Below are 17,917 nucleotides of genomic sequence, written 5' to 3' on the forward strand. Positions count from 1 at the left end.
GTTTTAGTGAGCTGGAAATGAGGATGATAATATGCAGCTGATTGAGATGACAGAACGATATTAGAGACTAGAAATAGTGTATCCTGTTCTCTGTTTAACTGCTGTATGTAGGAGAATACAGCAAGCCTTCTTGTCTAAAGTTAAACTTGTTGCAAGACAACAGAATTCCTCCAGACACAATTAAGACTTCCGCATTCCAAGGTTCCGCGTATAAAAAGAGGTCGCCCGAGCCATGGGGCCATTGAGCCTTCTCGCGGGGTGCATGAGCACATCGTCACATTAGAAACTTCATGTCACAATGTCAAAGACAAACGCCTCCAGTCTGTGAGAAACAGCTCTCACTGCAGAGACCATCAGAAATGAACATGGCCTGAGAGTCTGCAGCATGTGTACTTTTACTGAAGTCTTCAGGGGGACACACAAACTTACCGAAACCAAAAGACCACAAACATTAAACCAGAGGTCGAAAAACCTATGAGTGAAGAGGGTGAGATGTGAAATATTTCTGCCTTTTCTCCCAAAACCCAAAGCATTTAAGTGATGGTTTCATGCTGGCAAATAAATGCCTCATTTAGCCTTCCACCCATCCTTTTTTGAGCTATTTATTGAGGTCAGAGTCACACTGGCAACAGCTGTAAGGCTCTAATCATCTTTGGAAACCTCTGCCTAAAACCTGAGGAGATTTTCCCGGCAGACACCATCTTTGCCTCATCCTGGAAAACTGATTTATCCTCACCCAAGCTATTGTACTTGTGTAAGCATCACAAGCATCTCCTGTGAGGTGCTTGATTTTGGTGGTGGCCTCAGCTCAACAGCACACCCGACAGGACAATTTGTGATGAAACAGTATCTGGCTTAAACCTTTGACACACATTTCATCTGAACATGTAAGAGTATGTTAAGCTTTCCTCTGAGAGGTGCTGTAAGCTTCTTTTTGTTTACTGGAGCCTCTTCTCCGGGACTTGAGCTGTGCATGTATACATATATATTTTCATTTTTTTTTTGTACTTGACTCTTTTGATCATGTATAAGTACAGGGATTTGCATGATCGTGTCTCAACAGTGGACTTAATTTAGGTAATCTCCAGCATATGCAAGGTAACTAAAGGAAATTTTGACTCATTCATTCCCGCCCACTCCCAATCAGCAAACAGAGATGGCTTTAGTATGACATTTGCAGGGGCAATTTGTTGAGGCATGAGGCTTATCAGGCTACTGCAGTGTGCGCATGCATGTTTGTAGGGCCATGTGTGTAAGTGTGTGGGTCAGTGTGACTATATGTTCCTTCATGTCTCTGTGAGACAGGAGAGTGCCTCCTCTGAAATATCTGAAGTGACGTTAATGAGCCCTTGCTGTTGTTATCTTGAGCATCCCTACTTAACTCACCGGGGGAGATCCAAATCCGAGATAGATGTTTTAACTGTCAAGCCAAATTGCCCTTCATGCTCTTGCGCACTTCCTCTTCCAAAATGTGTTGGAACCTGCCCACACTTAGATGCATAAATGGCTTTAGTTGTATAGGCATGCATAAAACAATTTTTACAATAGGTTTTGATACAACGACAACAAAAATGTCCACTTCACTGCGCAAACGTTCCTTTAATGAATCATCTTTGACATAGTGCAAACACTGGGCACAAACAAAGTCTAAAATCATGTCAGAGACAGTGAGAGTCTGCACAGTGGATGCAATAAGAAAGCTGGATAAGGCATGGTCCCTCCTAAAGTGAGACGAGTGGCAATCCTTTTGGCAGACGTTGAGACATTTCACTGAATAACTGAAAAATTTGTCCTAGTTGTGTCACAGAAAAAGTAAGTTAATTCCAAAAGACACTTCAATTCAGGACATAGGGAGCAAAACATGTCTGTCCAACATTTCAGATCAATCTCTCCAGTAGTTATCAAGACATTTATTTCACTAATAGCCACAAATGTCAACTTGTTGGCAAAATGCCCCCCACCTAAAAAAAAAACAATGTCCGGGAATTCTCTGTGTAAATAATTTCTATACCCAGAGAATGTTTAAAGCTTGTATAAACTGCCTGGTGATATATAATACAGCTGTTGAAATATTTCAGTTTGAATCAAGGCTTTTTGACAGCATTGCCAATCAGTGAACCATGTGCCCTGCATGGCTGCAGAATCTGTCTTCTCATCACTGTCTGGCTGTAAATAACTGCTGACATTGAACAGAATCTTGCCTGTTGCGCCGCCATCTTCTTCGGATGTGTGAGCTCAGCGGTCACCACAAGCCTGAATACTGTATATCACCTTGGATGATATAATTAAATGGCAATCTTTAGTGTGTACATTAGCTGAAATAATTCCTGGAGAGATCAACTGAAAGATGTAACAAAGTTTATTGACGTACAAAGGATGAAGTTAAAACATTTTGTTTGATGGTTAGTTTCTAATGGAACATATCTTGTGAAGTGGTAACATGAACAAAGGAAGGGGACAGAGTTGGACCCCTGAAATCTATACTCTGGGGATGGAGAAACAGAGTTAGGATGTGGCAGAGGCTTCAGAAGTCTCCTGAGGCATCACAAAGAGGTGGAGATGAAGACGAAGTAAACTGTGCCAAAATCAGTGAAGAGGGAGAATGATAAAACGAGACGAGAGTTTAAAAGTAGGGGAATCACACTGATTGCCTCAAAAAAAGAAAAAAAAAGACAGAGACTTCACAAATATGAAAGGTGATGAACTCAAAATCATTTGTAGCAGAAATCAAGGGATTTGGGGTTCAAACCTACTGGTTGACTGGAGTATTTTTCAGTCAAGTTATCTCCGTTACTGCATGCTTTTCTATGAGTGCTTTGTTCTCCTCTCATAGTCCAGTGTGGAATATACTGTCATGGTTTGGTGGGTGGTGGAGGATGAAGGACCCAAATGCAGAACAGCAGACCAGAGGCTTACGGAAAACTTAATTGGTGTCTTTATTCAATCAAACTAAAGATTCAGCAAAGCTGGAAAATCAGAAACTAAACTAAAGTAAAAAGTAGAGACCAAAATAACAAGAAGAATAACAAGAAGACAGAAAACAGACAGCGAACTGAAACAAACAGGAGCTGCAACGGCAAGGACCTGACAAAGGCTGAGCAAAACCATGGAGCTTAGATACAGAAGGGACCGACAAGTGACTGCAGCTGTGACAGACTGACAACAGGTGAGTGTGGGGCTGAGGACCAAACAGGGGAACTGAGGGCAACTGCTGGTGGGGATGTGAAACACAATAAACTAGAAACCAAACTGAGACCAGGACTGAGAGATAAACACGAGCACAGAACTGAGGCAAGACGAAACTAAGACAACAGATTAATATAAGCAAACGCAAGAACAACAACTCAGGCAAACTATATAAGAGAGACTGGACACATAAAGGCGAGGAAAAACTACCAGAGAATAAATCCTAATTTAAACTAATAACTCTAAAATACTAAGAATATAAACAAGAAAACAGAGTCAAACAATACACAGAAAAAAACAAGACAAGGAAAACTAAACCAAAGTCTCAAAATAAAACAGAATAATCACAAACCCTAACAGTGTCAGTAATGTTTTGGATTGGTGATTGTATATTTTCCCCTGGCAGCAGCCTACCATAGGATAAAGTGAATATAGGAAGATATTGCTTTTAAAGAACACACACTTGAAGAACATCCCAAACAAAACTTCTACCAAAATTTTAATATTGGTGTTTTGACTTTATTAGAAAGAAACAGTTTCAAATGATAGCAGGGAAAATAAGAGAGGAAAATCTATGCAGCAAATGGCTGCATGTCTCATGTCAACCTCTATGAAATTGCATCCAAGAATGCAGAACTGCAAGCTTAAACCTTTTGATAGAACAGTAAAGGATATTTGAAGAAATCTTTGATTAGATGGAACCATGATATATATATATATGTACTATACATATTTATTAGCTCAGATGGGGTGCAGCCAATAGAGCATGAACCACAGTTAATGTAAATCTCCCAGATAAGTTGATACAGGGCTGCGTGATTGCAAGTCCAGTTAATGATGTTGTGCAAGACACGACTAGCTGAATATTCTGCGTGTTGATGACTTATGAACCATTGTGCTGTTCCAATCAGGTTCTCCATTGAAGTTGTAGCCTTTTCAGAATATTTGAAATCCATGTGTGAACTGAAAAGCATTTTCTTTGTGAAATGATGTGTCTCAGACTGAATATCTTCTGCAATATTCATCAGTTTTTCTGTGTTGAGCATATGGTTGTTAGCAACTCCATGTGCATATGGGTAGTTCTGATTTATAGTTGATTAATTTTCAGTCATTTTATTCAGCGTCTAGACATACAAACGGGCTTGAGAAAAAAAAGTAGCTTTTCTGCCTAATAGTGAGATAAAAGGTTAAAGACTCTCCTGCTTCAAATAGTACCCTGTCTCATAATATCATCACCTATAAACAGGTTTCTAAATACTTGCTGTTGTCTGATCAAGTTTAGGCTGCCCTTTAAAAATGGCGTCATGGTTAATTTATTCCTGTAGGCAGAAACAACTTTCTCCGTGCTTGTTCGTTGTTTTGTAAGTCCTCTCGATCATCGTTTTTTGTTAAGTTTTAGTCGTGTTTTCTTTGTTGGCTACCTCTACTTTTTCTGCAAAGTTTCTGGCTTATAGTCAGCAGCTATTTGCTTTGTTTCCTGTTTTACTTTCTAAGAATGATATCCTTTGTGCTTTCTGTCAAGTTTTGCTTCCTGCCTGTTTCTAATTAAAACCACAGGGTTTTCTTGCTGATTACCTCACCGGAAACTTCTCAGTGATTATTCTCCTCTGTGTACAGGCACTTGGTTTCTTTTGTTCATTGCAGGGTCCTTTTCAGTGTTACTACCCTTACTCTTATTCTCACGGTTGCTCCTTGCTCTTCCATGATTATGGATTTCATTGTGAATTTGTGTTTTTCTTTTTAAAGTTCCTTAATTGGACACCAGCAAGTCCATTTGCATTTAGGCCCCTGCTAAAACTACCAAGCATGACACAAACTGCAATGTTTTGTCTGTTTTTTTCCTTCAGTTTGATTGAAGGACTTATTGACTAGTTCGCGGAAAATCTTGTGTTGACCCCCATGTAATTTAACTGATCTTTTACAAACCCTAACCGAGTTGTTTTGATGCTTAAACTTGACTTCAAACTGTAAGGCTAATCCTAGCCAAGTAATTGTGATACAACAGCAAAAAGAAAGAAAAAAGTGTGAATTAATTGAGAGATGGAGGTGAAAGAAAAAACGTGGTCTAACGTGAGTCTCATGGCTAAAAGCCCTGCAGTGGTAACATCCGTTCCCCTCTTCCTCTTACTGGGAACTTTGTGGGTTGCAAACACTCTAAAATTATGCTTGCTGCAAATTCAAAACACTCACATGAGTCATATTTCAGGATAGAAACAAATGTGCGGTGAACCCAAGACGTGAATATCTCCTGCTACTCAAAGTCAAGCTAATTTGAGGACATTCTTGGGTTGTATTCAACAGTATGTATAAATGAAACTATGGGTCATCTGTGTGTATATTAAATGTGAGCTGACAATTTATACGACAAAAAAAAGGGTAAACTTGGCCAACTATGTCCCCTGACTTTTGCCTCACCCTGCAGCTGAAAAAAACAATGAAAAACAAACATATTCTATATTCCGTAAGCTAATGTTGTGACCTGATGTATCTTTACAGTAAGGGGAGAGAGTAAGAATACTTAGAATAGGCAGATCATCATCTTGAATTAAAGTAGATGTACTGCTGCATGCATCTGCACACATTACCCTTTGTCCTTGGACTCCTTGAGAGAACATGACAACAATCTCGCCCCTCCTTCTCTTCCCCATCATCATGCTTGATCTGGGGTCTGTCCACTGTGTCAGTGACTCAGTACCAACGGCCTTGTTCCCTCATGGCCCTGACTGAGCCGGGCTAACACGCAGGGACAGGTTGAGTCATGTGGCTGGAGACGCTCCGCTGGCGTGTTGCCTGTCTCTTCACCTCACCGCAGTCTCATGGATGCAGCCTGACATCGGACTATGGAGGCGCTGCGAGTGCCCCTTTCCTCAGTGTGACACTGGATGCCAGAGTTCAAGAACACTGCAGTTGTTATAGTTTCTAAGGCCAGTTTATTCTACCCGTTGGTGTCGAGCTGCATTTGTGACCTGTTGTGATAAGGGAGAGTGGGCACAGCACTGGCTTTTTGGGTTTTTGGGCTGGATTTTGTTGTTGTCGTTGTCATTTGCTGCTTTGTCAAAATACGCAAAACCAACAGTTCACCAGTATTGCGTCTGGATATTGAATTGTTTCAAAAGAAAATGTCTACAACAGATAGATATAATGGACCATGGATATAATGGCTCTATAATATTGTCTACCACTATATATATTATAAATATTTTACTCAATACTATATTTGCACATATATTAAACAGAAAGACAGAGTAAATAATAGCAGAAAAATGGATATAGAAAACGTATCCACTAAATTCATAACAATATAAGGCCAGAAATTAGAAATTTCTGGGGAAAAAAATGAATAAATCGACTGGGGGTTATGAAGACTGTAAAGAAATAAAGACACAACCTGTTATGTTTCTTTTACAGATTTCTTAATCATCTCAATGTAGATTAAATTTCAAGTATCTAAAGGCCATCTGTTCCAAAAAAAATGCCAATAAAGACACAGCAGAAGCCTCAAATCAGTTGATAATTCACTAAAATGGCACAGCTGAATTGGCTGTACAAACCCCTGATGAATACTAAAAGCCCACAAGCCTCCAGGCTCAAACATAGTAGTCATGAAGGTTATGCCTTGAGTTAATAATTTGAGTCAAAAAACCCATTTAACAATCAATTTTTTTTAATTCTTTCCTGTTTTTGCATAATCCTTCCAATTATTTAGAGTTGTGGATGGGTTCTGAGTAAAGCTACATTGTGCACTTTGTTTGCCTCCGCTCAAGTTGTTTTACCTTCCCTGATGGCAGTATTAGAAGCAGGAGGGATGATGAAAAACCACTCAGACAAGAGATTCCAAAATGTCGACACTCTATGGTGCCCACGGCCATCTCTGTGAACATGATGGTGCGATTAAACAAGTCTTTACCCCCTGCCATTCGAAAATTATTTGCTCTGTTCCTGGAAAGGACCCGTTACACACAATGAAGCAGCAGGAGCACTTTTACAAAGTGAATCCAGTCTGCTGTAGACTTTCCCCTCACAGCGTAACACTCTCACAGTTAAACCCACTTTATATTCAGGCTGATACTTTGCAACTCTTCTTCGCCTGGAGCATTCACACTTGCTGGTGCCGATATAGCCTTTTATCCACCCTCTCTGTCCGGCATTTTTCTAAGAAAGAGACAGAGGGCAGTTAAATTTGACTGCTGAACAGCTGGCTGCCAGTTAAGCAGGTACACCACCGAATTACAGCATATCCGATACTAAGAATAGACCACATTCTCCATCATGGCTAAGGCTGACAGACGACCCTGAACCGTGTGAATTATATTGGTATATACAATATCACATATGATTCTGTGCACTTCATGTGTGTGTGACTATGAGGCCTGTGGTTCACTGCCCCCGCATGCCTCAGCCTGAGTCACTTTGCATTAATGCTGCAGTGGCTTGACAGAAACAAAGAGCAAACCAATAGATGGCTTTAGATGAAGGCAAGTGAGCCACACAGGCAAGTGGGACTTGAGTGCCAGGATGATGTAACCATACCTCCCCGTGGGCCTAAATTTTCATGCATAAACTCTAATGCGAACATGAGCAAGGACATCACTCACAAGTGTCCATTGAATTCGTCATTTCTTTTCCCGAAGACTTGTCACTCACACATTTTCCTGCATGATCTAATTACTTGAAGAGAGTCTTGTGCTTTGTGGAAAGATAGTGACTGAAATCTGATGCATTTCAGCACTATCAATATGAGTCGTAATCATTACCACAGGATCTGGTGATCTTCCTTTCTTTCTTGTTTTTAGTACCACCGTGTTGCCATGTCCTCCTCATTTTCCCTCATGAAAATTAAGGAGATAACTTGTTCATGTTCATAGATAGGACTTACTTCTGTGTCGACTCTTCAGATTAAACTGCATTAATCTTTGCAGATTAAGCTTCTTTTTTTTTTAAATCTTAGAAATATAACCAATTTGTAAACATTTTTTTCCCAAAAGGAAGTAATGATCCAGACTTTTGCCTCATCTTGGACTGTCAGACTGTGTGTGGGGGGTTAACTCAGTCAAACCTTTCAATGATACAATTAGTTCAGAATGCAGCTGTCAGTAAAAAAAACCCAAAGAGCTGCATTGGTTGGCAGGGAGAAACAGGATCTAACTTTAAGAAAGGACATTTTCTTTAAAGCTTTCCTATTGACATTTCAACATGCTTTTTTTTAACGAAGGCTGTCATTGTGCTTGTTGCTTTCAGTCCTTCACTGACATCTTAAAACCAAAGTCGACCGATACTTCTTGCTCGCTGCTAACAGACTCGGGGACGATCTTTCACCCTTGCTCCACCATTGCTAATTTCAAATCTTAAGAAGTCAACTTTTTCATTTTAATTGTGTGCCACTTCTCTTTTGTCATGTAATGAATTTTGCATTATCTCATATTTTTTATCTTTTGTATTAGTTTGAATTATCTAACAAATTTGAATAGTTCCTGTTCTTGTTTTTAAGCTATCGTGTAGTGACATTTGTGTTATATCTTTAATTATCCACACTATTCAAAGAGTTTTGCGTTTCTGATTTTCTTTCATCACCCTGAATGGAAGGTACCTTGTGTCAACTTTGGCTCATTTAAACATGCTACATAAACAAAGGTAATTTGACTCAATTTGACTTAACAGCACTGTCCAGTCTATGAAAACGGGAGGATACAAGCATCATAATCAGACTTGGTCCTAACTGAGTATTGATTGGTTTATAAAGCACAAAAACAATCTAGATTTTTTTTTTTTTAAAGTTAACAATGCTCACTACGGGTAAGCTGGAAAAACCATTATACATCAAAAATGATGCAGTTCACAGATATTCAAAGACAAAAACATGAGCAGAACCTCAGTTCTACAGTTCTATAACGCTGCTGGAAGTTTTACAGTCCAATCCCGGCCTCATGAGACCGCTGCTCATCAGGATCAACTATATAAGAGTTTTCAACCTGCATCACAAATCCCTGCCATAGTTTCATTAAATTAATTGATTTCATTAATTTAATTAACATTTTAAACAAAAAGGAGAGCTTTGCTTTTATACTTTGAATACGGTCATGATGCCAGTCTTTATAAGGCATAAGGAAATCTCCCCTATTTCACGAGAAAAATGCAAAAACAGCCTCTTTGAGTCAAACTATGCATTCAAACATTAGCACAAAGCAGAAATATCTAAACAAGGGACAAACGTATAAACCAACACCATCCTACAACCCGATCGTTGAAAACAGTGGTTCTCGTTTATTTTTACGTTCAGCATATCGGGTTAAAAACGTTTTAGTTACAAGTGTGCAAAGAAAAGAAAACAGACTTTTCTTACAGAGGACAGCTACAGTGTAAGAAAATACAGTGATAAATATGAACCGTAACTTTTCCCGGTAAAAATGGATTGTCTAATTACATTCTGTCATATAACTTCATTATACAATCATTACGTATTCTGTGAGCTCGTTCCTTTGTCACACTTCAATTTCATTTCCATTAAATGTTTCACATCCAGGTTAAAAACATACAAGTGGCGGGGGATAGCGCTGACATTTATAAACGAGAACAACTAAAAAGGTGTCTATAGCTGAAGCTCTCTCTGAAAGGTCTCATCTCATTTAGATGTGTTGTAAAAGATGTATTAAAATCAAATAAAAGCTCTACTCTTCTGCCTTGACTTTTATGATTAGTCGCTGCTGTTTACTGCTACACAAAAATAAAGTTTAAGCCAGCCTTCACGATCTAATCTTCCACCTTTGTCGAGAGCGTCGCTCTTATACGAGCTCATAATGCCTTCATGGTTCAGTGTCTCTGAAGAAAACCAACAGGAACTGCAAACAGGAAGCCTTCACACGAAACCAATTACCTGTAAGTTTTGGTAAATAATGTGAGATTGTGTTAACTGTCAATGTAGCGCATCACACTGATGGGCTGTAGTGGTAGGTGACGTGAAGCTAATTTCACAGTAAACTGCATCGATACCTTCAACCTGCCTTAGCCCAATTCTACTCACAGCTTCACGTTTGAGCACAACTGAGACTAAACTCCTTGCTCCCCTCGTCTTCCTTTCTCCTGTTAGCACAAGAGAATCTTGACCGCATAGAGCAGTATCCCACCCAAACCAGCAGTGGCAGCGATGGCGATGACCCTCACTAAAAGGAAGTCCATTGAGTCCTCCAGCTTTGTGTGGAGCCGCAGGACCTGCCGGTGGGTGTCCTCCCGGTTGCCTGAGTTCTCGATAACATGATTGGCCAAGCCGCGCTTTTCATTGAGCGGCATCTGTGCAGCCACGCGCTGCTTGGCCTGCTCCTCTGTGAGGTCGTCCCTCTGCATTAAGCGCTGCAGCTGAGTGGCAGGGTCGCTGAAAAGGGACAAATAATGGAGGGTTATCTTGTGGTGCAGCCGGTGAGCCTTGTCAGAAAAAAAACCTGACCTGGTGGGTCATGTTAAGAAGGCACAGAGACGGCTGGAGAAGGGTAACAAGTAACTCGCGAAACTGGGCTCAATGGCCTGCCTGTCAAAAGCAAACCTCGAAATATCTAGTGCAATATGAAAGCACGAAACAAAGATGCTGAAAGTGAAACTGTGTAGAGATTGACGAAACTGAGCGGTGGTCTTACCAATAAACTACCACAGTGTGGTTCAGAAACTTAGTGAGACGTCTGGCTTCAAAGAGAAGCGGCACATCCAGCACCACATAGCGGTACCCTAAAGGAGTATCATGAAACAGAATGAATTAACGTCAGCACATTTACACTCTGCACAAACAGCCGTAACACATTTAAGTTGCTAATAACAACCGGAGCATGACATTCATTAGAGGAATCAATGTGTGGTGGAGTCTGCGATGCAATTTTTTAAATTTTTTTTGTAATATTGCTGAGAATGTATTCAAATATCTCTTATGAGAACCTCAAATAACAATTTCTAAAGCACCTCCACAGCAAATCATCTGCTGACCTCCACTGAGCCCAAACTTCACTCCAACCTCACCTCTGAGAAAGTAGAACAGGATCTCTTTGAGCATCAATTTGTGAATCTCTGGGTGGGTGATAGAGTTCAGCAGCCTCCTCTTTTCCTCACTGGCAAAGATGATTTGGCCCAGCTTTTTCCTGTCGATCTCCCCGTTCTCCAGAAGAATCTCTGGCCCGAAGTGGTAGACGATGCGGGAGTAGGCCGAAGTGTGTGGCTCCACCACTGATATCGAGAAAAGGCAGCAGCGTTTGGTATTTTCCACTTTGCTATTGTCTAATTAACCAGACAGTGTATTCAATTAAAATATGGATTCTTAAATCATTGCAGCACTGAATAGGGTGATAAACAAAACCAATTAGTGTTAAAAACAGGTATGCTAATGCCTGAAAAAAATAATTGAAACAATTTTGCATCAGACTCATCACCTGAGTGTAATTAAATAATTTGCATAATACCTTATATTATTTCCTTCATGCAGCGAAACACTCTTCCCTCACTTTTGTGACCTTTCTATCTTTACTACAAAACTAAAATATCATGCCCGAAGCCAGCAGAGACATCCATCATGATTCATACACTCTCTCCAAGCATTTGTCCTAATGAACCACGTTTATCTGAGTGACAGTCGCCCGAAGAAGAAGACTTTGAGTGGATGATGCTTTTGACCACCATTTCGTGTTGAATTTGGATTCACTGTTCAAATTGGAATAGTTTTGCAGGGGACACCTATCAACCCACCTTTCCTGGCCACAACGTCAGCGTCAATAACGGGGCTCCCGAGCTCCCGTAGCATCGAAGACACACTGCTTTTTCCCGAGGCAATCCCTCCCGTTAGGCCCACCAGGTACATCTGAACGGGAAGATTAATTCAGTCAGTCAAGTAATAAGGCTGACCTGTCTTTGCTGGTAACTAATGATATCAAATGGAAATTTTTAAAAATGTGCAACGATCAGTGGACTGGTTTTGAAATAACATTAATAAAATAACATTAAATAAGAGAAGATGAAATCTTTTCAACATCAAGTGTTAAAACACAAGAGGAAACAAAAGCTAAGGCGCACATATTGCCGTGCAGCAGTTCATTATATCGTTAAAAGACTTTCAAAGTCCTTATCTGGCAAAGGCAAAACAAGACAGGTTAGCAGGGGAACATACTTACCTCGTCTCACAATTTGCTAAACTTTTTCTGGAGGGCCTGCACTTGAAATTGGACGCTTCACCCCAGCAGCTGCCTTACATTAATGTCCAGGTGAAACCATGTGGGAACAAAGCATGTAATTCTCCGGAGAATTCACAGCAACAAAGTAAGAGTAGCTGATTCATACCATTGTTTCAACATGTTCTTTAAGAGCAAAATACGTGTACATGAAAGACTTATAAGTCATGTCCTGCCTACTGTGGACTGTACCCAGATTTTATATCACAGATTTCTTGTGGATAATTTCCTGCTGTTTCGTGCATGCATGAAGCAACGTTTTCCCATCATTACGTGTGAAAACACCTTCAAAAGATTTACTAGTTTAAGAGAAATATTTGATGTATTTCCAGAGATGTTACGTTTAAATATCCCCCCATCAGCCACAACACCACTGATAGGCAAACTGAGTAATACTGCTCATCTTGTTATAATGTAATGACTAGTAATCTGCAAATAACTAGTTTTTGCAGATCAGCAATAACAGACTCGGCCCGGAGAATAGCACTGGTTCTTAAAAAAATTTAACAAAGCCAATCTGTTTTGTTGACACATTTAGCTCAAAATCTATTAATGTTTTAACCCCCGGTGTCTCGCTACAACACGCCCCCTGCTGGAGAAGCGGTGAGCTACAGTTTGAGTTACGTATCAGCTGTTGGAACTAGTTGACAAACTGGTTTAACTGGTCAGAATATCAGATTTAAAGCCATTCTTTACCACATGCCAAATAAAAACACTGACAAGGCACAATAGCTCCAAATAAACTGTCCTGTGACTTGTTACCAACCAAGAGTTAACTTGTTGTTACTACCAAAACAGACATGAGTTGAGTTTTTTTGTGTTAGTTTTACCTTGTGGAGGTGTTAAGACTCCTTATATCGACTGAAGTACAGTAGAAATCCGTGCAGGGACACAGTGCAGTTGCTCTGAAGCAGTAAACAGCCAGGACTGCTAACAGGCTAACGCTAGAACAAGTGCCGTTCAGGTCGGAACGACCACGGACAACCAGTCACACGACACCACCACCATCTCCACAAAGTAAAGGCACGTTTGCAGACTACAGGTTGGAGACAGTCATGTGACTAAACACTGCTGTCTCCAACTCTGACTTGCACTATATTGACTGCTAACAACCTGGCTTCTTAGCTTGACAAGGGCCACCTCAAAATTATACCGACATCTCTTCCTGTACTGACGTTAGTTCCGCCTGAGCGATTAAAGTTCCCACCCTCTCAGCTGTTCAACTCAATGACACCAACGTGCTCAACAGCACCAACTGCTCAAGAGCGTGTTTATTTTGAGGCAAAACAAATATTTGCAGATATCAAAATATCAGTACAACAGGATAAATCTATTATTTTGCTTCCTGAGATAAAAAAGAAAAAAAAGAAAAAGAAAAAAGGTGCATTTAAAGTTTTTCCATAAAATTAAATAAGAATCCATTCAAGTGAAAGGAAAAAAAAAACTAATCTTCTGCTTTCTGATCAATACTTCTTTTTGGCATCTCCAAGGCACCAGGCAGAGAAGAAGAATTGTGGGAATGTTTGGATCTTTTTCCTCTGTGGACCGTTTCACCTCCATCCACCCCTTCCTCGCGCTCCAGTCTGCCTCTTTTAACAAAATGGTTAATCCTCGATTCCAGACTCTCACAGCACGGACGCTCCAGCAGTGGTCGGTAGTTTCTCTGCCTGCTGCCTTCTACCAGCCAGCAATGGTTAGAGGGCACACCACCTGTGGATGGAGAGTAGCCACGAATTTATGTAAGTCCCCCACAGACCCTCGAACTGCAGACATTTTGACACGTTTAGGCAGGAGATGCCCAGGCAGGGAAATTATGCCTCCTTCATTTTCTTTAATTAAAGGTGCCAGACAGCCATAACAGTGAGAAATACTGCACCACCAAACAATGGCTGTCAAAATGGACACTTCTGTTATCTTTAATCATACTTTGCTTTGTTTTTCTCTTCCGGTATGTTTACAGCAGCGTTGTCATGGATAAATTATTCATAAAATGGGTGAGGAGAGAGGAATTATTGAGGTTGAGAAATAACCAGACCTACATATCCAACAATGCTGTCAGAAATATTGCTCTGCAGGTAAGTTTAAACAGCGTATGTCCACACAGGAGTTTAAACTAATGTCCCAGTGTGGCTGAAAACCTTTCAATGCAAAAAATCTTGTTGTATAATAAAAACTGTTTAGCAATGCCAAAGTGCTTAGTTAAAATATCACAATCAAAATCAGTTTTAAACTTAAAACCCTCACCTCTTTCTTCCAAACCGCGGATCATCCCTTGCAGAACATGGGCTTTGACTGTGCTCTGGGTCCAGCGTTGCTGCAGCGACGACAGGACGTAGTTCACCTCTTCTGTCTCCTGTTGCCAGCTCAAACCTTCAAAGTAGCAGTCGTACAGCACCAGAGGGTAGTCCACAGCCATGCTGACAGCCAAAAAGACCAGTTCAAACGGATGCAACTCTGAGTTCATGGGTCATGGTTAGAATTATGGCTTAACTTTGCAAACCAGGTCTTTTAATACCCCCGCCAAAAACAACGCAATAGCAGTCACTTCACCTGTATTGGGGCTTTCTGGGGTTCTTCTCAACATCCAGGAGTTGATCTATTACATCTGGAGCTTCAAGCTTCTGCCCAATCAAAAGAAGCACTGCCATCATACAGCGAACCTGCAGCAGAACACAGGAAATTTACTGCTGAGAAAGCCCATAAAAAAGGTATTTCTCTTTTAAATAGATTACGTTGCAATTTCTAAACCTGTCCCACTGTTATTAACACTTTCTACTTAAAAACAACAACATTTTCTTGCTAAAAGAATGAACAAAAAATAAAGTAAATTCTGAAAATCTCATTTTATATAGACTCCGACAGATGCGACTCGAGAGGAGAACTTTTACTGACTAAATGACACATTTTACTGGATATGAAGAACTTATTTTCATTTAATTTACAACCCTAATACTTCAGTAAATGAACAGACGAGGTTTCATTTCCTCATGAAACACAAAGTGCAAAACTCTGGCCAGCCTCTATTCAAAGAGAGACCCTATATTAACGTGAGAAGCCACCTAATTAAGTCTACTGTATAAAACTTGTTTGAAATGAATAATCAAATGTAATGCAGCAGCTTTATGGATGACAATCAATTAGTTATTGAAAATGTAATTCAATGTTTGCAGTCTCGTGGATTGGACAGTCCACCACATCCTCAAGCTATGGAAGAAGCATCATATGACACGTATGTAGTCAAATCAGGCCACCCACTCTAATCTGTGCAGGTAACAAACTGATATTCTCTGAGGTCTCTCCAGACGTGGCCTTTAAAGCACGATAGCATTAAGAAAGCATCGCCTTTCAAAAGAACTGATCCGAAATCGTGATGATGAGATTTTAAAAAAAGGTTCAACTTCATAAAAGCCCTAACTGTAAGGGCTTTTCAGTTCACATCGCTACATAAGTAGAGACAGGATGCCTTCCTGTCTTTACTCACAGCCACGTTTTAGCCAGCTGTCGTGCTGCTCGTTGCTTTCTCTGGTTTCACTGAACAGAATGCCCTCTGTCTCCAGAGCGTGATTCTGTACAGACTCTTTGTGTTTGTACATTAAGAGGAGAGGGGGCTATGTAAGGCGAGGGTGTGTGTCATAGAAAGTCAGGTGCTGCATGTAGATCCACAGTAAAAGATGTTAATACTTTGGACAGTGAAAGACAGATAATATATATATGTGGGATTAATACACGTAGGTGACCTGCCAAAATATCAAAGTTGTGTGGGAAACAATGACTAATAATATCTATTGGTCTATCTTTTACAATAAACAGACTGATTCATTTTAATGTGAGAAAATACATCCCGGGTAATTGTTTCTTGGTACCTGATGATAAAGGAAGGCTAATCCCTTGATCTCAAACACGAAAAGGTCATACTGGTCTGTGCTGGAGACGTGTTGGGGCTGCACAGGCTTGACTGTTGCTGACAGGATGGTCCTCTGAAACTGCAGGACTCCGTTGCCGACATCCATTTTACACAGGTTGCGAAAGTCACGAGTCCCCTCGTATCTGTTGGGTGCCAAGAGGTCCTAAAATCAGAATTTCATGGGGACACGCTGGCATTTCCGATTGTGTGTCTTCGTCACCCACCTCTTTGCAGCTTCTGCCATCAATGCCACATCCAAGGATCCTCGGGGGAAGTAGTAACGGTACGTGCGCGACTGGCAGTCAAAGCGTGCGCTGAAGCCCTCTGCAACGGGTGCCCAGTCCAGGATCTGAATGTCCTGAGGCAGCACTCTGTTCAGCATCTTCACATAGGGAAGCTCAGAGGTAGAGGCTTTTGACTTGGTGCTACTGTCAATATTTTCAGGGAGAGTTACACCCAGTCCTCCACAAAACTGTGTGGATCGCAAGTCAATGGTTATGACCTGCAGCATGGAAACAAATTGAGTTGCTGTGAGGAAAAACTAAGAAGTAATAACATACGTTATATGTCCATGTGTGTTTATAGCTCAGTATAGCTTCCTCTCTTCTGCCTTTTACTCCAAATTCCTGAATATCAAATGTGGGATTCGCCATTTTCAGACTGTAAATCATAATCTCAAGGGACTCACTTGGGAAAAGGCACTGACTCCTTTATCGGTGCGGCCACAGCGATGGTAATTGGAGCTCTGCCGGTCCTGAATCAGCCGGGTCTTCAGCAAAGCTTCAAAAAGCCTGGCCTCCACGGTGTTGTCCGTGTTCTCCTGAACTGCAAATCCCTGGTAGGTCCATCCTTGGTAAGCGAGTCGCAGAGCCACATGGCGCCGGGGATGTGCAGCAAAGTCAAAGGGACGCTCTTTGCCTGATTTCTTTCTCTCCTTCTTTCTGCTGCCGGTGTTCCCATCAGACCTGCACTCTGTGTTTTCTTTAGGAGATGAACTGGACATTATTTCCAGATCATCTGCTTCTCCACTGCTTTCCTTCAGCTGGGACTTGAGCTTCTCCAGCTCCGTCTCCAGCTCCGTTATTCTCTGGATTAAAGCATCTGACATGTTGTTTGATGGAAAGGACTGAAAAAAACAAACAAGAAAAAAATGCATAATGTGGAGTAAAATGATTTTTTACAAATGTTTACCACCGCGGTTTGTCAACCACATACATGGATTTAAAAATGTATGTAGTGTTGTTTGTCTTTATAATGTCAAAGCAAGCCAGGCAACATCCCCTTTACATTTATTTTACTCATAGTTACCAGCTAGCTGAAGTTTCTCACGAGTGAAGTGTGTAGCGGTATTTGCCGCAACATACCGCCTGTTAGCTTGTATGGACAATTTAAATAGGAATTATTAAGTCAAATGTTGGTCGTAACTCATATCGCAATAAATTAAAGTTTTTACCTTTATTTTAGGACTCAAAGTTGCTCATGAAGCTCCAGTTTTCAGTCAACTGTATGACTTGCACACACGCTGCTTTCCGTGCTGATTAGCCGCTGAAAGAGAGTGGACCGGTTTGGCGAGCACACACACTTCCTTCAAAGGCTTTCTGGGAAATGTAGTTTATTACCCAAACTAGCC

The 17,917-nt window shown here is 40.8% G+C and overlaps 2 protein-coding genes across 2 annotated transcripts; both read right to left on the reverse strand.

Annotated features, from left to right (window-relative positions):
• Window positions 1-9,424: 9,424 nt before the first annotated feature.
• On the reverse strand, window positions 9,425-13,530 carry dcakd (dephospho-CoA kinase domain containing). Its single transcript, XM_072373336.1, has 5 exons — window positions 13,214-13,530; window positions 11,905-12,016; window positions 11,185-11,388; window positions 10,812-10,899; window positions 9,425-10,552 (listed from the first exon to the last, which is right to left on the reverse strand). Exons 2-5 carry the CDS (start codon window positions 12,014-12,016, stop codon window positions 10,267-10,269), a joined length of 690 nt encoding a protein of 229 aa, XP_072229437.1. The 5' UTR covers window positions 13,214-13,530; the 3' UTR covers window positions 9,425-10,266.
• A 198-nt stretch (window positions 13,531-13,728) lies between these two features.
• Window positions 13,729-17,827, reverse strand: pus3 (pseudouridylate synthase 3). The gene is made up of 7 exons (XM_072373335.1): window positions 17,741-17,827; window positions 16,976-17,413; window positions 16,512-16,789; window positions 16,247-16,430; window positions 14,934-15,043; window positions 14,628-14,800; window positions 13,729-14,093 (listed from the first exon to the last, which is right to left on the reverse strand). Exons 2-7 carry the CDS (start codon window positions 17,393-17,395, stop codon window positions 13,828-13,830), a joined length of 1,431 nt encoding a protein of 476 aa, XP_072229436.1. The 5' UTR covers window positions 17,396-17,413; window positions 17,741-17,827; the 3' UTR covers window positions 13,729-13,827.
• Window positions 17,828-17,917: the final 90 nt, after the last annotated feature.

This window comes from Leuresthes tenuis, unplaced genomic scaffold, assembly GCF_036924035.1.
Source record: "Leuresthes tenuis unplaced genomic scaffold, fLeuTen1.0.hap1 SCAF_20, whole genome shotgun sequence".
Taxonomy (NCBI): domain Eukaryota; kingdom Metazoa; phylum Chordata; class Actinopteri; order Atheriniformes; family Atherinopsidae; genus Leuresthes; species Leuresthes tenuis.